The following is a 25,833-nucleotide window of genomic DNA, read 5'->3' on the forward strand; positions in this document are numbered from 1 at the left end:
AAAGGTATTCACTTTAAGTCGAAAATTTGAGCCAAAAACAACAAGTTTACGTAATTAACAGGTAAATTAATTTGATTACATTTCGTCTGGAAAATCATCACAAGCGAAAGTAAACAAAGATTTCAAACCATGAGTATGCATTATACATGATGCTAATTAGGATTGTTTACAACTCGTTGCGGTTGAGAAGGTGTTTTCACACAGATCGCGAGGAAGTTTTATGATTATGCATACAGAGTAGCCAAACAAGCGCGTTGCATTATGAGATATGTTTTGATCGAAAACTTTGACTGGAAGTCAAAGTTATTTTTTGAACAAAAAAATGTCTGTATTTCGGTTAAATAATTTTTTTTTTTACTAATTTTTGGTGAAAGTTAATAACTATTATGATACTTCAAAATGACCCACTTTTTTCGAAATTTAAAAAAAAAAATTTTTTTTGGAATTGGTCAAAGGGACAATACATCTTTAAAATAATTTAAAAAAACAAAGAAAATTGTTTCTTACCAGAAGACTGAGGGCGTCCAGCACTCCCAGGCCTAGTACCGCTGGTTGGTAAGCCAACACTCACTGGCCGGCCTACACTAGCAGGCCTTTGTGATGGACGAGCCTGAATCACGCTCTGAGGAACAGATGCCTGCAGATGAGCATGGCTACGACGCGCCGCAAGATCCTTCTCACTATCGCTATCACTGTCGATAACAATCACAGATTCGCCTTTTTCTTTGATCTTTGAATTTTCATTTACCGATGGCTGTGAAAATACAAACATCAATATGGTTATTAAATAAATTCAATTTAATGAAATTGTAACTAGTAAAAAATAAGATTAGGCAGAAAATGTTGCGGACAAAAAGTTAAAAAAAAAATCAATAAAATAATGCATGTTGTCACAATATAAAAGTATATATAGTGTAAAAACGAATGCACTTTTTGATGACATATTGAAATGTAATTTTACAGAGATGAAACAAGAAGTTCATCTGTTATGGGTCAGTTATAAATAAGTCAATAAACATAAAAGTACATGGAACTGGCAAAACATATTCTTTATTCAAAGTACATTGGTCAAAGGGTACAGTGGCACATTGGAATATGCCAAGTCTCCAGAGTAAAGTACAAGTCACAACCCCTGATTAACCGTCTCCAGGCCTGATGAACCTTGCTGACCCTGTCCCCTTCAGCAGCTCTGCAGTTTCCTGATTGAAGTGTGGTACCATTTCTTAGTTAATCTGGAGCCTATGTAACTAGAGACATGCGTTTTAAATGTACATATTGAATTCAAAAGTTTGTTTTCTATTTACTATCAGCAAGTAAAATTCTAGTTCATGATTTTAAAGATACTGTATGTATTTAACCACAAAAATGAGCAAAACTTAATTAATGTACCTGTCATTTTACGTTTTTAATATTTGTCATATTTATTGGGTTGTCGACACTTTAATGTTGACTGGAATAAATTGAAAATGCAGACATAGGCGATAAGTAGTTAATTTTCTTTGCGTTCATTATATTACAGGCAGGTTGAAAATATTGAGCAAATTCAAAAGTATTGTTTACAATTTATAGCCTTTATATCTACTGAACCAATGGAATAATAGGTCCATTCCTTCCAAACAAAATGTCAGTTGGAAATCGGAAAAAAATGCACATTTAACCCTGTTTTAATATGTTTTGGAGATTTTAAATGTGAATTTTACTTTTATTTCAACACAAAGAAATCATGGTTGAACACATTTATGTAATACATTTGACTTCATCCCCCACAAGTGGCTGGATAAGTGAATTCATCTCTACATCCTGAAAGGACTGTTAGAATTATCAAATGTCTATCGATCATCCATTTCAACTGACAATCGCAAGGGAAAAATATCCAAATAAGGAAACAGATCAATTGATTGACAAGGCTAGATAGAGGACATAGGATGACTAGACAAAGTTGATCACGTGCCTGTCAGGACCCACTTAACGAAGAAACTAGGATCGGTTTAAAGCAAAGCTAATCAGACTATGATACAGGAAAGTTTTCAATATCAACCAAGACGTCCTGTAGGCTGTGTAGCCAGAAATGTCATTGCTAGGCAAACATGACCTACTTCTAGTGCGTTTCTCAGCACACGGACACATCAAACACGCATCAAAATAGCCCTAAATGTTGATATCGTTGTATCCATCTAATCCTCTTTTAATGCCCCTTCCCATGGGGTAGCTCACTTAATCGTCCACCTCAGCAAAATTTACTCGTGCACGTAGTATGTGTTATACAGTAGTTAAGCTTGGCATGTGCCTGATCTCATATACATAGATTGAACTTTTAGCTGGTGATCTGATGTGACCCATGTTGACCTCAGTATACGCTGATTGGTCATTTCACTGTATACCTTTTTTTCTTAACCATTACATTGATTAAGCATGCTATTCATAAATAATCATTAACATAGACTACGGTTTTAACATTAAAAACGTTCTTTTGCCAAAAGAAAAATCCAAACACATATCATGTGACTTAATCATCCAATCAAATAAAGAATGGTATGTAAGTCTGAATGATACCTTTATTCTTTGAAGATTTCAGAGGTCAAAAGATCACTTGAGTAAAAGACTGAATTGTACATTATAAAGAAGTGAACTCGCAATTGAAAATAAAGAATATTGTAATATTAAGTGTAATCAAATATTTTTGTAGTGTTTTATGGCACAATGGTTATGAATCGGAGGGACATGCCAGTCCTAGACAAGTCTGACCTTCCTCGATTTTAGATTAAAAACTGAGGATGATTATATAACTAAAATAAAAGAGCATAAATACAAGACAATTTCAATTTTCGAATTTTTTAAAATGCTGATCAAAATAAATGAGTCAATGAATTGTTGAACAATACATTCACTGCTATACATACTAATAGTACTATTGCTGCACTTTTTGAATGTTGTAATACATTTGTTGTACAGTGTGAATCGGGTTTAAGCTAACATGGATATTGATGCACTTTTTGAATGTTGTAATACATTTGTTGTACGGTGTGAATTGGGTTTAAGCTAACATGGTTATTGCTGCACTTTTTGAATGTTGAAATACATTTGTTGTACAAGTGTGAATCGGGTTTAAGCTAACATGGTTATTGCTGCACTTTTTAAATGTTGTAATACATTTGTGTTGGACAGGTGTGAATAGAGTTTAAGCTAACATGGTTATTGCTACTGTACTTTTTAAAGTTATGAATGACAGTACTCACAGAGTTCATTACTGTAGACACCTCATTCAAATTCATACTGGTATATAAGATATCAGTAATGCCTACTTAATTACAGTAAACATGATACAAAGAAGAACATGATATTTTAAACACAAACTTTTATAACTACTGGAAAACTGACATAGTGTAATAAAAAACATTGATAAATTGTGAGGGTATGTTGTATGAATGTCGGTTAAAATAATTCATGATTATATGACCTAGAATATTGGCATCGGCAATTAATATACACCATGTATGTATGAATGAATGTGTGTTGGCCTATGTACATTAAAGTGGTTTCCTGACTGTTATAAGCCGCAATTCATGTGGAATTTAGAAAGATCAGATTCAAGAAAAATCTTTCTGCTGTCCCCAACACAAACATTCTTGGCTTGGTAAACTTCAACAGTAACTCAAGATTATTGCTATGTAGACGATTTAGAGCCAGAATTTTTTTATTTTTTTTTGTAGGTGAAATTGGCGGTCTCAGTGACAGTCAATGAGTGATTAAGTCTTTTCATGGTAGTTTATTTATGATTAACTTTTTCAAACAGAAGCCTTGTACAAAAAAAAAAGTCTAGTGCGAATGAGGCTTAAGAGATTATATGACATGGTGCTGACATTTAACATACCAGTATGTTGAATGTACATGATCAGATAACAGGTGTAAGGTTAATGTAACATTCATGACACCTTGTTAATTGCTAATAATGTGTAATTTGAAGACTACCTTTCTGTGATTGATGTATCTTTGTGGATACACAGTAGCACAATAAAACAACCTAGCTATGATATGGAAAGAAATATAATACTTAAGGTAGAATAAAGTTAAAGCTCGGTTCCCACTTGGATGCAACGCAATGACGTAAGCGCAATGCAAGTAATTTGACCAATCACAAATGATGGATCATTGAGATTGTGTGGTCAATTTACTTATGTATTTGCGTTGCATCCTAGTCGAAACCAAGCTGAAGAAATCATATGATGTTATCAATCATGATATAAGGCAAAACAGTAAAATTCTATATCAATATTACCTAGGCATGACAGTAAGCCAAAAAAAAGAGAACATTTATAAAGATATGATGGGTTATGACGTATGGTAAAAGCACATCTATCTTTGCTGGACCTTAATGGGAACCAAATCTTGGACAGATGAAGATCTCATGATTTGATCTTTGAAAGATAAAGTTCTCATGGCTTGTTATCGGAGAGACAAAGATTTTATGGTATGATCAGACTAGAAGATGATCTCAGACTGACATTAACCCCATACAGAGGTCAGAGGTCAATACTCAATAGATTATAAGCATGAACAGAGGCATATTTCGAACAGAGGCACATTATTCTGGCGCAAAAATCTTAAATCAAGCCACGCTAACCTAAACTGAGGCCTATAAAAAAGAAGTCAACCTTGCAAATAATAAGTTATTTCAAAAAGATCCTATCACACTGCCCTCTCTCATTTAAAAATTGCATACAATAATAATTTTCCTGCTTTTAAATCCGTACATACTTTGGTTCGGTCACTCCTTATATGGTTATGCTTTAACAGGTTCTTTTTGTTTAATCTGCAGCAATAATTATATTAACAAATTTAATTTGTACAAAGGTGAAGTATTTTATATGTTAATTTGAATTATAAAGTTAAACATTCTTCTCACTGTTAACACTAAATAAGGATTGATGAAAACCAGATTTTAGAGAGTTTAACATGAAGCTAACAAAATGTTTCATTTTCATATTACATGGCGTACCAACATAAGCAGTCAGACAAGTTCACTCGCAAAGTTGAAAAAAGTTACAGTTGAACCTCCCATAAGCGGCCACCCTCGGTACCGGGAAAAGTGGTCACTTACGGAAGGTGGCCGTTTACGGAAGGTGACTGCTTACGGGGAGGTTCTTTCGAAATAATATATGTTCAGCAACTTTCAGCTACCGTTTATGTTACACATTCAGATCACAGAAAGGTAAAAGAAATCTGTCTATTAGGTAAAATGTTTGTATTTTTTTTTCTGTAGACTATCATGTTTTGGAAATAACAATAGATCAAGTACTATTAATGTGGATAATGGTGACAAAAGAACAATGACTACTCATGACAATACAACTGAATAACATATAGTACAATACAATTACATCAACATAGTACATAACACATTCATATAAATATAAATACCTATTATGACTTATGATTTTAATTCCATATGGTAAAATATAGATAGAAATTATTATATTGTACACACCTGAGTAGATTCTTGTCATTTGCTTGGGAGGATTGTGGGTCACATGATATTAAAAAGTGCATCGGCAAGAGTGCAAATTTCTTTATGTGAGTGCAATTTCGTTATATGTGAATGCAATTTTGTTATAATTCAAGTGAAATTTTGTTTTATGAGAGTGCATTTTCGTTATATGCACATATATTCATGTTACACAATGAGCAACCATGTGTGACACAAGGCTTAACTGATTGCATAGAAAATCAACCTGGGGTGTGCTCGGTCTATAATAACTCTGCGTCCAAAATTGTAGCGCTGCCTTCTCGAATGGATAGGCCTTGACCTAACCTGCTATAAAACAAATGTTTTATATTCCTTCATACAAATGGAACAATAATTTCATTTGGTAAAAGATGAAATGTTCTATTTCACCTTATGAAATTATTTGTACCATGTACTCATATAACATTCATTATTTGTATATTATTCAATATCCTATATTGCAATCAAATAAATACAATAAATATAAAAATATGTTAATTTATGGAAAATATTTTAATTTTATAGTAATTTAATTATTATTAAGTGTCTTATATTTAGGTTGGATGCATTGTAGTGTGACATCAGTTGTAAAGGTCAGAGTATAAATTATGAATCATAAAAAAGATGAATAGAATGGAGCAGAGAAGCCAAGTAGATGTGTACTTATTGGAGAATATAGGCCAGTTGAAATGGCTGCCTGACTGAATACTGAAATTACAATTATTAACACTTTTACATAGAGTTCAGCTCAACTGCTAAAATTAATAAATTTCTAAAAAAACTATATGACAAACTCTGGCCAAGCATCTCCTGTTTAAAACAAATATTTGGATGGAGGATGGTTGGAAGTAGTGTTGTGTTGATGTTTTTGGTATAAATTATTAATTTATAGATCAGTATCAGTATTTTGAAAGCTAGGATGAAATGGGCGACAGCAAGAGTTGATTTTGGCATAGGAATCCTTTCATCTAAAGCTCTGTCTACATTGTCAAACTAGTTTGACAAAAAAAGTGTAATGTGCCTAAATATGGCAGTGATATTCCCAAATATGTGTAGTGATATGACATCATCATGTCCATGAGCACATCACATTTTGTTGTCACTTAATTTAAATATCTTAATTGATAATGGATTTCGTAAATGCATTTTATGGTTTGTTTTTTTTGCATTTTTATACAAGATCATCATGATAGGCAAATATAATAAGTTTTAATCACTCTCACAACATACAAACATGAACCAAATCACATATTCCCATAAGATTTCTTATATCTAACCACATATCAGTATAAACAGAGGTAACCCATCATTTTAAATGTATACACATTGTATAGGGTTTAATGGCCGGGGAAAAATGATTAATCAATTTTTTCACCTTAGTGAGTAATCATTGTTTTCTGATTAAGGGCCTGTTCAGACCTACTGTACAGAGTTGTGCTTCCGTATTGTACGCGGCGTACAACTCCATAGGTCTGAACCAGGAAAAGATTAGTGGAAGCCACCTCGTACGACAGTACTCTTTCGTTCGTTACGACAGCTCAAGGTACAATATTAGTGAACGCCACTTACGATATGAAAGTCGATTAATAAAAATGATAACCTAATTGTAAATAGTCATCACAGGTTTTTTAACAATGTTTTCAAGATAGCCACTTACATAATTGTAGTAAAGGCTGAAATAATCTGTTTAAAAAAAAACACAATCGTGTCCGTTGATGCAGGACTGACACATGGTTGCTGCTTGCTGGAGAGAGTAATCCATATACCGTTGAAATTGTCCCTAACTAAGTTAAATGGCGACCTTTCTTCCCTTTTGTAGAATAACAAACTCCATAGAATCCAGGCTTAGGTTTAATATACAGTATCAGCAATTTATGAAACAATTTATCAAGTTTATTTCTTCATGTACCTGTATTTAGCTGTCTAATCAAAACATCTATTAATTTTCCTTTTCAATTCTGATGATACGTAACCATGTGATACGGTATGCGACCATATCATCTTCAAAAAATTCTAGAATTCTCTCATTATTTCAATCATCGTTCTACGCTATTGGGTAAGCAATCCCAATGCATGTCAGAAAATAACTTCTATGAACAAAATTTAAAAAATACTATCATTATTGCCATTTTGAAATGAATAAGTCTTCAAAATAGCTAGTTGGTTTGTAAACTGACATTTAAAAAATGCTTCAAAATTATATTGAAAGTATTGTCTTTAGTAATTTTTCACTAGTAATTCCATTTTATTAATTTTATAAACACATCAGGCATAGAACATTAATTCTAAACCACCCGGTGATATACTGACATTTAATTAATTAATTTGAAACGATAAAGATGAGGAAATCTGTGAGAATGAGAAAAAGTCGCCCCAACCGAGACTCGAACCCGGAACCTTCTGCTTGATATGCAGATGTCCTAACCATTAGATCATATATATATATAATTTGGATTGATCTATTTAATGAGAGGGGTATTTGGAGGGATGAAAATGGAGGAAGTTTTATAATTATATTCAATAGGAGTCAAAAACATATAATATCATATACTTTACATACACTCAAATAAAATGAACATTCATCTTTTTTGTCTTGTGTGTAATAACCTTTTCACCTTTGTCTTGGATTCCTTCAAGTTCACAAGCTTGTTGTAATCCAAACATCATCATAAAACATATCAAACACCATCATCAAGATATTAATGCTGGGTTTCTTTATTCAAAAACACATTACATTAATATAAATGCTGGTAACATATATGCAAAGATGCCAGTAAATTCTACAGTTGTTAACAAACTTTTCTAACAAAGCAAACAGATAATTATCAATGTATAAAATTCAAAGTGTAATACTTTATATAGTATGTGATTTTAAACTTTTGACCTTTTGTTTCAAAACCCTTGGCGCTATCCACCAAGTAACGAAATACAATGCTTAATCTGAAATATTGAGAAGCTACAGGCGAGAATATAATCAATATTTTGTCAAGATACTATCATCTGTTAAGAGAGTTTAGACATTTATGCCAAATCTACCAAGTTGACAGTAATTGTATTTTGTAAGGTCATTCTAAGTGTGTAATTAACACTAGCACTAAAAGTAATAAGTAATAATATTAATGATATTAATTAATCATCATTACCTAGTGTATTATCACATTTAATATGCTATATGCTCACTGACGAGCATCATTGGTAATTGTAGGAATAATATAATGTAATTCATAACTTTCATACTATACAGTAGAAGGCCTGTTTCTACATTATTTAGTTTTAAAAGAAACTAGTTTTAGTACAGTAGTAGTAAATATGTTTACCAACAAAGATTGTGTTTTAAGACTACTTTTTATTAGTTAGGTTTTTTTTCAGTTTCGTGGTCAAGCAATGACATTAAACATAATATATACTGTTGAGTAAATGTATTAATTTTGAGGTCATGGAGACAAGGACAAGATTAATTATCATTAATGTATATGATTATTATGTATTTTGTATTCTAAATGTTTATCTAATTCTCATACAACCAGGATTGCATTGCATATTGTTTTTAAAAACGATTCTTTTAATCTCAATAGGAACATGTATTTTCAATATAAATTGTTTACCAACAGCTAAAGTATGTATAAATGGTTGTTTATGAACCTCTGTATTTTCATTCAATCTTTCATTTCGGAATCTGTTGTCCATAGAAAGTAACATTACATTATACTGACTGACTTCAAAATAAGACGCTCTCATATATCCATATTTGCAACGTATCATCAAGTTTGTCTATTTCTAATCAAACATAAATGGGCACCTGGGAGATGTGTAAACCCTAGGGTGGTGGTTATGACTGCAACTTTTTGCAAGGTGCACTCTCCAGGGTCCTACCATTCCGTTTTCCCGATGAAAGGGGTAATAACATTTTGCACCTAGAGGCTACAATTTGCACTCTATATTTATAATAATGACAAATCAATGAAACGGCTTAACACTAACTTAACCATGATACATCATTAACAATGTGACCTACTTATTTTCCCAGAAGAACAAATATTTACATATAGTACATGTCATTACCAATGATATGTTGCATCTTCACTCTTCTCTTCAATTCTGTAAATAATCAACAATGCTACTAGTGCATTTTACTGAGAATATAATAACACTTTAAGAAAGTATGATGCTGAATATATTATAGTGTTTGTCCGAATAAAAGGTTAATGGTTTTATACAATTCATGAAGCTTTAATGATAAATCATAAATGACAAAGATTTTCTCATTAAGTTTATTAACGATGTTCTTTCCACAGACTTTCTTAAAATGAAAGCAAAATCAACATAATTGCTGCAAATGCTTATGGGTAAAGAAGAAATGTATTTGTTTTATTTTCAGAGCCTGAGTGACACGGATTGCGGTCATTGACTTTATTTAATAATGCTGTTTGAATGTATTAGATACAGCACACACGTGGCATGGCATGTAAAGTGACCGGTCATTGAATGTACGGTCGGTCATTTACAGACATGTTCAAGTGGTCAGGTTTCAAGAGTTGTTACGTCAACGATTGCTTTGAAATATACATATTTTAACTAGACACTTGAAATGGAAATGATGACGGTATTCAGTAATCCATAAAAAATGTGGTGGTCTATGTAGACATACTCACAAACCACAACTACATATTTTTTTCTCTATCAATATAATATTGTGTATATGACATTACTTTTAAAATAGTTAAATATTAATACTCGGCTTGTTTATACAAATGAAAGAACTGATTTAATGCTGTAATTTTGCAAGAACGTATTTATTTATTACTATTTATTTCCTTTAGAAAGCAAATGGATCCCACAAAAACATTATTATGTAATATTGCCCTAATGTACAACCTATATCTTTACTCTTAAAAATTGTTTACTAAAATTTTTTATTATTTTATTTATGTTTCACTTTATGTACACGTCAACTAACGATCAAATAACAGTTTTCTCATCGCAACTTGTACAAATTAATTTAGAAAACTACAACCATTTTTCAATAGACATACACATCATACTACGTACATTTCTACCCTAACACAATTTTTCAAAACTTTCTATTATTTAAAAGTCGAAGATAGCCAGGTCTAGGGTCCATTCTATTGTCGCCACAGATTGATATCTTCATCAGTACTTCTAAGAATGGATGATTAGGTGGGAACACGAACGCTAGCTAGTTGATCATACCCAGTACCGTTTTGATTGTACGATTAATCGGGAAACCACCTCACGATGTTATACAGGCCTAGGTGCCGACATAGATTTCTAGTGGGAGTATGTCATTCCTCACATTCAAAATCTTTCCTGTAACTAACAACCCATTCCTTTTTTTTCTATACATCCCATACTACTTATTTATATCCTACCATTATACCTATGTTATATATATATAATCAAAGCCCACACTCTTATCTCATATAGAATATGTTATTAATAGTAAAACAATCTTTTGAGATTGACTTAGGGCATGTTTTTGCTGCAAAAAATAACCGGTTAAAAACCTTGGGAGCAGAAACGGGACAATTTTGTCGTAACCGGTTAAAAGGCATCGCAAAATAACCAGTTAAAAACTTTGAGTGAACTACACTGCAGGAACGTTTGAATTAACCGCCAGGACCAACGATTTTTGTCAACGACCACCCACTGATTTAAACGGTTATTTTGGAGCAAAATTGAACAGAAATGCAGTCAATATAAAAATTACATTTTTGAAATAATCGGTTTATTCGGCGCTCTGCAGCAGAAATTGACCGTATATATTAGATAAGCAAGATAAAACCAAATAGTTTTGATCTGTATTTGTTGTGCAGTCAGTAAGTACTGCATAGTACAATGCAAGAAGGTTATTCAAAATCTCTGCAGCAGCTTGTACATCAACTTCGTTACGCACAAATCACTGTACAACTCAAGTTGTTAAACATATTCAACAAGCTTTTTGTAAATCTAACGACATACATTTTCTATTGCATCTGCGTATCGATCACATTACCAGACAATACAAGTATATGGGGCAAGGCCACGCACTACTCTGTCTAAACCGAATGTTGCTTTTATGTCATCACTCCTCTTACAGGTTGTAAATTTGACATCAATCAGACTGCTAGAAGGTGTTTGACTTTTAAATTATCATGTTATAATGTTGTGCTTGCTTGCGACATTTGCAACAAGACACCCTTGCTGATTTTTACTTTTTTTTTAATAGATTGAATAATTCATACGAACGTTTAAAATCATGATTGAACATTTATATTAAATCTCAAATTGAAAAAAGAAACAATGGCATTTATGACATTTTAATGTCACTAGACTTTTTGGTGATAAATAATTTTCTGTCATTGGACCTAAGTTATGAAATAATTTATGTATTAATGTACGTATAGCTCCAAGTGTACAAGAAATTGTTAAAAAGTTTTCTTTTCCCTAAGGAATAATTTAGATGTTCTATTTGTCTTTTTATACTGCTCTAATTATTGTACAGCGCTTTGGTCTTCTTTCTTTTGTTTTGGAAAAGCGCTTTATAAATCTATATAGTATAGCATAGTATAAATAATATATACAATATTTATATAGATTATATAATATAGTGTGTCACTTTTCACCCATTTTTTAAAATATCCAATTCAGTAAAGATTAATATATTTCTTAAACGTTAAATTACATTTTACATATTATTCAAATTTTATTTGAAGATAACCCTGAAATGAGCAAGACATTTAAAATGTGTTGCAGATTATGATCAGTTTACACTAGAATTCCTAGAGGGATAGATACAGGGTCTGCAAGAACCCATGTTCAATTAAAGGGTCAAGTATGGATATATACCAGACCAGTATTACAGCCAAAAGTCCCCAGCCAGGCCATCTGAGGTCAGGTTTAGACATAGACCAGGCCCCTCGGATACAGCAGGGTCCAGAGCCAGGCCAGCGGTAGAAATGCAATCATTCATAAACTATGTAATAGTGATTTGAAGTGACATATATGATTGACAATTCATGACATAATGATTGACAATAATTATATAGGTATATAAATAGATGAAAATAAGTAAAGGATATATACTTCTGTGAAAAGTTCAGGCTATTATAGTAAACTTGCACAAATGCAGAATAAAAATATTGAAAGTTCAGAATAAAATTTAAATATCATCAATACTTGAAGTATTAAAATATAAATTCTATTTCAAAATAACTATTGTATAGGCCTATTAATTAACTTTAAATAAGGTGTTTTTTTAAACAAAACCTACAAAAAAAAAAGTAATTTTTGACAAAATGTAACAATAACCGTTTGTACCAGGTGAAAGTGTGTATGAGAAGGGACTGTACTGTATATACTTATACAATAATCCTTAAATAATTTGATTCCATTTACTTAAAGATGTATGTTCACCCAAAACATGAAATAAAACTTTGAAAAGGCCATTAAAAAGAAAAGGTTCAATTATTTAAAAAAAATGTTATTCACTTTTGGCGAAAAACCCCCCAATCAAAATGAACTTATTATGAAATATATAATGCTTTTTAATCAAATAAACTGAGAGAAACGAAAAGTTAAACAAACTTTTTTTTAATCAAATAAAACAAACATGATATCTTGTAATTTAGACAATTAGCTCTTAAAGAAAATTAAAGCATTTTTTCTTGGAAATTACCTATAAAATCTAAACAAAACTAGCTTATAACTTACTAACTGAAGCCCTTTATATAAAGCTTTAGTATATAATAGGTACTTATAGCAAACAAGAGCATTTTTACAACTTACAATCATAAAAACCTTTATACAAAGGTTTATAAAGTACTTATCTAACAAAATCTGTCTACAAACTGGCCATGCACAATCACCAAGCTTCTACAAAATGCCAAAAGATTTGTCAAAGCACTTAAGTTGAAAAAAAAAAGATTTAATGTAAATGCAAGTTAAGAGTTGCATAAGAAAAGAATTGAAAATCAACAATTAAATTTCAAGTGTTAACTTATCAAATTATACAAACTATATATAAACTGTCAATAAAGGATACTTTAGCATTGGATAGCAACAAAATAGCTATGCTATCAATAGAGCATACTGTAGCTTCAAAAATAGCTGTGTAGATACAAGTATTTAGTATTACATTTCACCTATCACTATATGCAATGTTACAACCGTTAATGTAGAAAACGCCAGCTAATGTCGAAATAACCATTATACAACAACCACCACTAATGTAGTAAAACCACCGCTAATGTAGTAAAACCTCCAGCCAATGTAGAAACACCAACAGCTTATGTAGTAAATAAAAAAATCAACAGCTAATGTAGTAATGAAATTTGTCTCACAGCTAATGTCCTATAGCCAGCAAATATAGAAAATGTTTTTTGTTTTTACAAACCTATGTCTAAATCATGTGCAAATGCATCTCTTCACTAATAGCTATCAGTGCTCTCGTAAGCGACCAACTTTCAAAAAGCTAAGGATGCAGTTTATAATAAGGACGCATGTATATTTACTGTAGATTGTTTTCCAAATTCCAAATAAAAATTGTCTAGGTTTTTTAATTTTTAGAGAGTTTTTAATTAGCTAAAACTAATGTGAATATCAACATGAGAATGAAAGTATTTTTCCACACCTCAATGGTTGGAGCAAGACACAGTATTGCGCCTTAGTGAATGCAATTAAAATGTTACTGCATACAGTACCTCCTCCTACCTACAGGAATATTACAGATGGTGATAGTTAATGACAGTTTCTATATCAATATTATAAATTAATAGAAGATTGTATTACGGCTACTGGACTTCTTATCATAAGAATGCGAGTTTCAATCCAATGCTTGGCGCATTGCTTATGTCCTTCGGCAAGACAGTTTTACTTACGTTTGCCTCTCTGCACCCAGGTGTACAAATGGGTACCTGGTATAAATGTACAAACTAGCACAAAATTGCTAGCTACAACATGGAAGTATATTTCCATACATGATTGAAATTGACTGGGGTAAGAATGTGAAGGGCTTAGAGGCTTTGAGCATTAAGCGGTAAGAACGACGTATTAATATTATTATTTATAGAATGAGCTAAAATATACAGCAGTGTTTTTGAATTAGCATTTTGCAATCTGCTAAATTGTATCCTTACTGACATTTGTCTCCATCCCACACATCACCCACTCTGTAATCACTTCATTAATCTTGATCTAACAAGTAGATAACAATATACTACTTTATAAGTGGGTCGATACCATTGCTCTCTTTATAAACACTACATCACTCAAACTGTATATTGATAATAATGATGATCAAAATAAATCACAGTACTATATGTAAAATCTATCAGCACAAAAACTATTTACATAAAATAAAATAATTAAGATTTAAAATATTTTGTTGAATTACAGCACTATATTATAAGAGTCTTATAGGGATATTTTATTCCTTTTTGACAATCCGCCAGAATGGTGTCCTGGGTTTTTGTGTATCCATCACATATACTTGTTTTTGTTGTTGTTGTTGTGTTAATAATGTTTTCTGGAAAATAAATGAATATGAATATACTGGGTTTACTATGGAACATTTATCTTCTTGGATAAGAAGGACTATAAATCGTAGGCCCAGTTAACACAAAGATTGTCTTGTGCACTTTAAAGAACCTAGTACATCTTTCGAGATGAGTACATACAAGGATACCCGTTGTGCTAGTTCACATACAGCCACTGTCATGGACAGAGGAGACAGCGCCGTAGTTGGCTGCTCCTACAGGATTATATGAGTAAACATCTAAGCCCACGTACAGCTCATTCATTATGTACCTTTGAGCATGTTTATTCATGAAAAGGGCACTATAAATGTGTTGAATTACTATTATTAATATCTCAGAACATGTGGTTCTATTACGGACATACGGAAATGGAGAGTATACTACAGAAATACATACAAAAGTATGTACTTTAAAAATACACTATGGACAAATCAATGACCCACATGAAAAAAAAGCTCTTATTCTAGGTTTTCCACAACAGCACGTCAAAACACCTTGGTGACCTTTGCTTTCATGACGTGAAAAGTTACAAAACTTTGAAATCGGAAAATCAGTCTGTGCATTCTAAGAAACATGTGCATTTAGTACGACGTGTACATTTTCTATTACAATGGAAATTTTACTACCGAAATTAAAAAGCAAATTCACAGAATTTGGTAATATCTGTCTCAGTCCCATGAAATGAAAGACCTTTAAAGTATGTATTCCATTGTTATGGATATTGTATAAGACTGATCTTCATAGCCAGCCTTAATCATCACACTATACAGTTTGCCTAAAGCACTAAAGTAAGGTACACTGTACTTTTTTATAGGCTGCAAATCATCAAATTTGTAAGATTGAAAACTGCTGCACCTGACCTAAGACCTAAACCTTGGCCCCTGTTCAAATTGCCCCAAGACATGTGACCCATATCTGACCCCGAAAAGCGCTCAAAATATGAGAACCTTCTGACAACAAGAACCATGGCATGATTATTGTATTCATAGTGAATTAAAATCTGGGCGTTATGTTTGAAATTTTGTGAAACTTGTTTTATTTTTCTATACTGTTTTAACTATATTTCATTTAAAATGTGTACATGAAACATGTACAACCAAAAATAATCTACTGTTTTCTTTTGCTTAGTAAAAAAAAAAAATGTGTATTTTAAAAATATTGTATTTTCCCAAAGGAAAATTATTTTGTATAGTTTTGTTCCTGTGTGAATCATCTGTATCCATGCATTTAAAATTTAATTCATAACATGAAAACATAAAAAACGGACAAATTATTAAAATTCATTTTTTTTTTGAGTAAATGAAAGTGTATGTTTTAGTTGTGACACTTGGGAATAACATGTTAATGGAATTCTGCCAAGTTTAAAAAAAAAACAGCAGGGTTATCTTAACATCTGAACCCGGGTAACTAAAGGTCTTTTCAATGTACCCTTAAGCACACTTTATCTATCTTTATAAAACAAAAAAGCCATGGGGATAAAATCATGTGGAGCTTCGCAAAAATAAACAGAGTTGGCAGAATTATTTTAATAAACTTGAATCCTAAAAGCATCAACCAAAAACAAGTTACTAGAATCACGTAATCGTTTCAACTGCCGTTCGTCAATTAGCGTTAACGAAACCCAGGTACACAATGTCAGGACAAATCTACATTTATGCCTCACAGGAATCCAGGCATTGCCTGACCTAGTCCCGGTTTGGATACCAGCCAAACTAAGCACTTATATAGTCTGCTTTACGTTCCATTTCATTCTCCACTGGCATATTAGACACCTGGAAAAATGTAAAAGAGAAGCTGAAACAAAAACCAGTTTGAACTTGAAGACACTAAAGAAGATCTAGCTGGTATTTATTTAAGCCAATAGTACGATGACCCTCACTTTGACCCACTGGCCTTTTCAGGTGGCAGTTTAGTATTTTGATTCCTAAGAAATTATGATAGCTTTTACAGGTGATAGGTCAAGGAAAGTCTTTTGGCCTTCAGGAGGTTTGACAGGAAAAATAAAACTGGTTTCTTTTTACACACAACATCTTAGAATATCACGTTTAGACATAGAAAACGAAAACCCAACTGTGGGGGAACTGGGGTTAGTGTGAGCTAGACACATCGACGCAACCATCTAATGGAACCGCCGCCATGTACGTTAATTTATATTTCTTCAGACATGATCAAGGAAAAATTTTGGAGAACTGACCTCACGTTTTCCCATTAAAAATAGATTCCTGATGGACAGTTTAGTCTTTGGAATGACTGATGCTAAATAGATTTGATTTTCTATAATCTCAGATTTGAAAACATGCTAATTTCACTAAAACAGGTTTTGCTGAACAGAGAAGACGATTTGTCTAAATAATGAATTGTTGCCTTATAAATATAGTTTTACAGCACTTCAACTGAACCCATTTTTTTGTAAAAAATATAGATTTTAGCATACAGGATTAGCATATTTTAGTAGTAGAAAATTTATTTGGGCATTTTCCTGAGTGAGGCAAAATATATATACATGTATAGTCAAGTTTCCCAATATCAGACTCTTTGAAAACTGGAAACTCCCCAAATGCCGGACTCTTTGAAAACCGGAAACTCACAAAACAATACCGGACTCTTTGAAAACCAGAAACTGTCCCAATACCATCATATAAAAAATCATATATAAAATTATTTAAAAATAGAATCATCAGCAGTCATCCCTTAAGGTTACTTTTTTAGGCCTGAAGATATAGTTCTATAATACCCAAATTCAATTTTACTTTTACAAAGTTAGATCAATATTAAATTAGCTTTTATATTGCTAAATGTTTCTCACGAGATGTACTGTAAGCTTAGAAAGTTGTCAACGGCTGATAAAAATCCTAAAATACAATTTTCATCTATTTTACAAAAACTTTCTGATGATTCCTCTTATATCACAAAAAGCTTTAATCATTCAGAAAAGACGTATTGGAAATCAACCAATAAGATAATTAAATAAATTCTACAGACTGTCGCTAATAACTTCATCAACAATCTGATGTACGTCAAATGGATTTTAACTGTCAAATTTCAGTTTAACAAAGATTAAATGACTCATGAACTCATCTTGTGAATCCAACTTCTAAACTTCATAACCTAATTTTTCTTTTTAAGCTCTGTTTACACTATCAAACTAGTTTGACAAAAATGTCACATGTGTACAAATATGGTAGTAATGTGCCCAAATATGGTAGTGATAATGTATGACATCATCATGTCTATATATGCTCTGTCTACACTATCAAACTGATTTGACAAAAAAAAGTGTGATGTGCCCAAATATGGTAGTGATATAACATCATCATGTCCATATATGGGCACATCACATTGTTTTGTCTCATCAAGTTTGATAGTGTAGACAAAGCATTAGATGTTAGTATTTAAGATCATAGTACTATACACTGGGCCCTCTTTGACTGAAGAGGCTACCCAGTATAGAGAATAAAATAATATTTATTATACAAATATATTATTCTTTCATAACAAATTATTTTTTTTTGTATCAAGAAAATTCAGAAAGTATACAGTAACTTTCCAACATCAAATTTTAATAAATTTATATAGAATGATGTTACCACATCTAAAGAAGCATAGATAAATAAATTCTTTTTCGGTGTAAAAGAAAACAAAAACAATTGATAGAATATTTGTCAATGTATTATCTAGTGTACGTCAGTACATAAGCCAGTTTGTTGTTAAAAACATTACATCTGAATTACACTAGGCGACACCAATAACATTCAATATTAATGTTTCTCCAGTCAACTGGTGATCTGGAGTCTGCCTTTTGCATCTCCAATATGTGATTTGAATAATATAGAATGATAACTTCTTGGCCTTTTCCTTACCTGACTATTAAATGTTAGAGGTCATTTCTGTGAGCTGTAATCAATACAGACTACAACCACACAACAACATCAATTAGTTCAGAAAATGACCTAGTTTGACAGTGGAGGACTTAGGCTCTGTCTACACTATCAAAAAAAAAGGTGATGTGCCCATTATAAGGATACGATAATATCACATGATTACCTACCATGGGCATATCACGATTTGATGGTGTAGACAGAGCGTTACAGCTCTATTGAGAAGAATTGTTCTATATAAAAAAAAATTTCTTTTAATAATGCTGACAAAAATTATATTGTTTAAACAAATGGTTTATTCAGTCAGGTAAAATAAAGAAGAGTACTAAAAGAAGAGTACTAAAAAAGAGTACTAGGTATTAAATGTTTTTCAAAACAAACCTTATTGAATTGAACTGGTGTTAATTTAATAACAAGGATTCTAATATTACACACTGATTTGCTAAAAGAAAACACCTCCAAATAACAATTGAAAAGGTGTAAGGAATTACATATTTCACCATATAAACAAAAAAGATCTAAAAAGAGTCCAGGAAACTTTCACCACTCACCAAACCACAAATTATTTAATTAGATAACTTGACTGAGAAACAGCACAGGATCCCAGTGGGCCTTTTATTCATTTCCTATTTTATTCAATTGAAGTAAAATAGTATTAAGTACATATGTATCAAAGGTGTATAGATTTATTCAAACGGGTTTTTTTTTGTTCACAAGTTACATTCTATTAATGGATGACTTAAAATAAAGTGAATGTTAACCAAATTCGCTTGACATAAATTTAAATTCTGCCATGTATGTTGTATGCTAGTTAAACAAGCACAAGACACTTTCTCTGTTTTCCCACAGGAAAAATATTACTTTATTCATGATGTCTATATTATGTACGTACTGCTGGACTCAACTATGATAACTCGCAGTTTCAAGATACATGATACTAATAAAATTAGTACTTTATATTACCTAAGAGGACATAGAAAAATATATGAATATACTTTATTTAACTATATTGAACTTTTTAAACCACTATATAGATATCAATTAACAGTACTTACATACAATAGACCCTGTTTCAGTTGTATGTAAAATACCAAATTTATTGAAACAGATTAAAAAATTAAATGGATATTGACTGATAAGTTTATGTTTTAAAAAAAATATATATTGAGATGCAGCTAGTTACAGAGTGCTAACTGCTTAAATGACGTTCGAACAACAATCAATGCTTTTAATGATTATTTTGAGAATGTGATTTATCCGGTTACGTATTTAGAATATTTCCCGTTTCTGCTGCGAAAAATTGGTAATTGGTATTGGTAATATTATTTGTAGGTCTCGGAGTACAAAAAGCCCTTTTATAATGATACTTTATTTTTCACTTGGCAAAATGTAATATTTCAGTTGACCATTATTGTAAATTTAAAATGTGACATTCACCAATGGTGTGTTGATTCAATAATGCTTTTCACTCTTTGCTCCTCATGTGTCATGCTATATTGCCAGGGGTCGTAGACTACATGATAATGACTCACCCCTGACATTTACTAGAAGCTAAGCTCAATAAAGCGCATTATAGCACTAACTCCCATATGATTGCCACTGGTTCAACTTATGATTTGCCAACTGTAGATAGAACATTGTCTGATCCGTTTATATCGCATACTACTGTACCCTAACATTAACACGGCGGATCCAGGATTTTAAAATGGGATGGAAGGCTTTTAAAAATAATAAATGACACATTGAACCCAATTTCTTGGACAATTTGCTACTCTCGGTAACATCTGTTTCTGCTGCATAGCGCCAAATAAACCGATTCAAAATATATTTAAATTATAAAATTTTTATATTGACTGCATTTCTGCTGAATTTGTGCTCCGAAATACATAACTGAGACGGAAAAGGTTAGCAATACCCAAAATGCAATGGGCCCTGGCGGTCAATTCAAACATTACTGCAGTGTAGTTGACATCAAGGTAAGCGGCTGTCAATAAAATAACCAATTTTTTTTTTTAACATATATAAATCTACAGCAGGCACAGAATAAATTCTAAATTTTCGGTGATATACTGAAAATATATTATACTGTACAATTTTGCTTGGCAGCAAAAAGTTGCACAGCAGTAAGTTAAATTGCATTCTAACACCGAATCAATTAGGTGTTTTTTTTAACCAGTTACTGAAATTTTTTATGCAAATAAATTGGGGTTAATTTCTTCACACAAATCGGTTATTTTTCACAGTAGAAACAGGAGCTATCGCTATTCTTACAAGAATAATTGATAAATTTAAGGTTAACAAATTATTGTAAGAAACAAAGAGGATACAAAATGGGTATTTGTTCATTTCATCTTTTTAAAGCTATAGTACAGTATGAGCCCAATAGCCGCATAAACAAATTAGGAAAATGGGAATGTTAATAGAACCATTCACAATAATTAATTTTGGATAAAACATACATGAGTGAAAAAAAAATCTATCTTTTTTCCCAAATTTTAACTTTTCCTACTAAAATGTTACTTTTGAATTAACGATTCCTAATTCTTGATCTTCTAGGAACCTAATTGTTGATCTTCTAGAAAATTGTAAAATAACCAGACACAGTATGCAGATGGTAGACACTTTTATAATGACTCTACAAATAACATGTTGCATGATCAGAATAGGTTGTTGTTGCATGATTAGAATAGGTTATTATTGCAATTAACTGGTCCTTCTTGGAAACGGTCATGCCTGAAAGGTAAGGTACTACATACAATGTTTTTTTATGGAATTTCCTCTATAAAGAAAAGGTCACATATGTTTTTTTTTTGTGAAAAAAACAGCAGACAGTATTCATTATAATAGTTGCATAATATTTTTTGTAAAAAAATATATTGAGTCAGGATTCATTTATTATTTATAAGTGAATCCTGACTCAATATATTTTTCAAGTTTTAAAGATGTATTGTCCCCCCAAAAACATGAAAAATGAAGATTAATAAAATCATACTTTAAATAGGACATTTTGTAGTTTTAACAAAGTTAATCACTTCCGTAGAAAAAAAATCATGTTTTAACTTATAAAATGACCAAACACACGGTTATATTCAACCAACAAATTTGAATATTTTTTGCTTTAAATTACAATTTTTTTATGTAAATAATTTTTTTTCTGATCCAATTTTTGGTCAAAGTGAATAATAATTAAAATGGCATATTAAAAAAAAAATTGTAAGAAATTATTGTTGGCATTCATGTCACTAAAATATGGATATATAGCGTACACTTATGAATATTATAGCAATCATACAATGGTCAATAACTGACCATCTACTGGACATAATTGATTTAAAGAGACTTGTAAACCTATCTATAGTTCAACAGATTGATGAGGGTTCATTTGTAAGTACAACAACACAAAGATGGTTTGTGTACAGATAACAAAACTATATTACTCAAGAATCGTAGGATAAAATTCAAAGATACAGACTATAAACTTAGAGCCACCAAAAAAAAAACAAAAACAAAATCAGTATGCAAGGCCTAATAATTGTTTATTTGTAAAGTATACTGTAGTTTACTTGATTAGGTTAGAGCTTGGATGGGAGACCATCTTGGTGCTGTATATGGCGCTGGGGGTCCCGTTAGGCATTTGAAATCAGCACTGTTGACTCTTATGGCAGTCCCTGCATCTAGTATCTGCCTCAGACGTATTGGCTTATGCCTTTCCTCTAGTCAAGGAAGGCACTGGACCAATGAAGGTGCTTTAAACAGTCCTGGCTTTGTTTGTATCAAACATGTTAGTGGCGGTAATTATTGCTGTTGGTTTCGATTGAATAAAATAAAAAAATTAAAATAAAAAAAAAAACTTACTTTCTACACTTTATAGAGAAATGAAGTAGGGACAATTATATGTTTAAAACTAGATCCAACCACTAGTCAGGTGACACTTATCATATTGTTGATTCCAAAGGTGTCCTCTTAATAGAGGTTCTACTGTATAATTTAAAGATGTATTGTCACATAGTTATTCACTTTGACTAAAAATTGGATTAGAACATTTTTTTACCTTAAAAATACTAATTTAAATTTAAAAAATAGTCAAATTGGCTGCCAGCCAATGGATTTTTGGTTGATTTTGTTTTTTAAGTGAAAACATTATTTTTTCTGAATTTTTTTCTACGGAAGTGAGTAACTTCGTTAAAACTACAAAATTGCATGTTCAAAGTCTGATTTTATTAATCTTTATTTTTCCTGTTTTAGGGGGACAATACATCTTTAACTTTAATTTTACTTTAATTAACTTTTAATTTATTTAATATTATTAGGTTTATCTAGTTGGCAATTTAGCCAAGTTTATATTACATCATGTACATAGCCACTTTTGCCTAGATTAAGAATATCTATAATAGTTCAAAATAAATTGGCAGATGAGATGACTTTCTTGGCCAGACAATTTCCATTTCCATTAATTTTATCAATGATATTTATGAATTTTTATTACTGTCCCCTAGACGCACTGATGACCCATCTTAAACACGATAAGTTTCTTTAATTCAAGTGTCAGTAATGAAGTCCATTGTATGGCTGGCATTATCATTATATCGCTAAGTCAGATAAAACCTGCGTCATTAAAAATCCCCTAATGTAGTTCTTTTACCCAAGGGCTATTATAGCGATAAAGAAATTGTAATGAAATTCATAATACAAAGAAATATATAAGAATATACCTTGTTCACAAACTAATAAAAAAAACAAATTGTAAATATCACAAATATCATTACTTGCATTAAAAATTCCACGAAAAACTATGTGACTATAATAAAGCCTCATAAATACAAGCATTTAAAATTTTAAACTAACTCAATTCAATTCAATTTAATATTTTTGAATTGACTAAAAAAATAAATACTATATTGCACAGGTAGATAGATTCATGACGTTTGATGTACACCTTTATGGTCCTGTAGGCCCTACAGTATTTCATTAAAAAATAATTCCAAATTTTGAAAGTATTATTCATGAATGGAGTATCTAAGTTTATGCAGAAATGTAGAATTATCTATCGATCATTAAGATGACTTCTAGGATTCAAGTCATTTGCATTCTGCTTAATTGCCTCTAGTATTATGATCTTGTCTACCACAACAAAGCTGTGCTATAGTCCGGTCTATGCATGCTTATACTGATCTAAATCATATCCGAGGCGAGTTACATCCAAAGTACAGTAAGTGGGTGTGTGTGCGTTAATGGCAATATTCAAGACAATTACACCCCCTACTATTTTTGACGTTTTGTTAAAATAATGCATACACTTTAAAAACATTAAACCAGGTCATTCCAATTGTCTTAAATGTACGTTTTTGGTTGATTACTGTATGATAAAAAGAGAGAAACAATGCACTCCTACACAACTTTAAATGTCCTCTTGTGTGGATGTCATGGTCCTGGCCTAGCCTAGTTATTCTTAGTTCTGTAGGCCTACCTGGTAAATAGTGGTAATGTATGAATATTGTATGCTTGCTATGGCCTAGTCTGGTGTTGTCTAGTTGTTGCTGTTTTTGGCATAATCCGTTGATTAGGGAAGACCCGGTATTTTCATTGAAAAGTAATGATTCTTCCATTTGTTTTGGTCTTCACGATTGATCAAAGGTGGGTGCAACACAGAAGAAAAACTAAAATACCAATCCACCTGCAATGCATGCTGGTCTTTATAGCTTAAATTATTAGAATAAACTTATATTTTAAATTGTTAAGAAAACACTTATCACAACAAGCCCATATACTGTAAGTACTGTATTAATTTTTACATTTACAAATGCAGTATGTGACCTTAAAATAGATCGAAAATATGCAGGGAACATGTCTTTCAGAGGTACACTCCAATGAATTTAACAAGTATTGTAATGTATTGATACATTCCATTGGGGTATATCGGCATTTTAACAGGGAACAAGCTAAAACGACTATGTATAGAGAAAAGATGGTGTGAACATAAAACTACAGTACAAACAAATCTAAAAATCCATATTTTACTGATCCAGTTTGGAGTAAGAAAATTTATGTGTATCAAGATCAGAGTTACACATTAAATCCAAGTTTCAAGTTAAATGTCCAAACAATTATCATTTCAACATGAGAGTGAGCCAAAGAGTTCATGCTATGTCCTATATTCAAATGAATTGTTTATGATACTCGAAAGAAATTAATGTCTATATTTCAACTGGAGACGATTAAATCTTGGCGGCCATGACTCAAAATAACATATGATAAGATTTAGAACATAATATCACATATGCAAATTATTTTAAATATAATCTGATCTAAATGTGTAATGTTTTTTATCACCATTTGACCAAGATTTAAAATATTGATTATCAATCATCACCATTATTATTTATTAATTATTTATGATTTTGATTAATAGAAAATTGATGTTTATTGTATATATGCTTCTTTTAAACTGAGAAAATATAATTTAATCCATGTATGTATACATGATTCAAAATTGACTAATTAAACTGTATTAACTTTATCTGACCTCCATGGTTCAACAAAATTATAAAATCAATCACTGCAGTTTATCACCAATTCAAATATTTATTTTTATTTATCACAATTACATTAATCGAGAATCAATAGAATAAAGAAGTTTAAAATTTAATGTAATGTCATAATCACAAAACATTATTTAAGTAAAATTAACATTAACATTTATTCAAACTAAACCTTTTATGAGATTTGGCCAACTGTCTTAGAAAATCATGCCACATTTAAATTAAATACATTATTAAATGTCATGACCTTTAACCTTTGACTCAAATGAGCTTATTTACCTTTACAATCAATAATAACTTAAATGCTGTGATGTCAGGCACTAAACATTAAGCATAACAGATAATGTGTTAGATTAATTTGCTAATATGATTGCATATGT

At 31.4% G+C, this 25,833-nt stretch overlaps 1 protein-coding gene across 5 annotated transcripts in view; it reads right to left on the reverse strand.

Annotated features, from left to right (window-relative positions):
- The window catches only part of LOC144850801 (uncharacterized), a 162,783-nt gene that overhangs the window by 78,643 nt on the left and 58,307 nt on the right, over nucleotides 1–25,833 (reverse strand). For all 5 annotated transcript variants that reach the window (XM_078708248.1, XM_078708247.1, XM_078708246.1 and 2 more), the window contains one exon: nucleotides 508–754. In XM_078708248.1, the coding sequence (XP_078564374.1) occupies nucleotides 508–754 (247 nt within the window). The remainder of the gene's footprint in view (nucleotides 1–507; nucleotides 755–25,833) is intronic.

This window comes from Antedon bifida, chromosome 8 (genome assembly GCF_963402885.1).
Source record: "Antedon bifida chromosome 8, ecAntBifi1.1, whole genome shotgun sequence".
NCBI lineage: Eukaryota > Metazoa > Echinodermata > Crinoidea > Comatulida > Antedonidae > Antedon > Antedon bifida.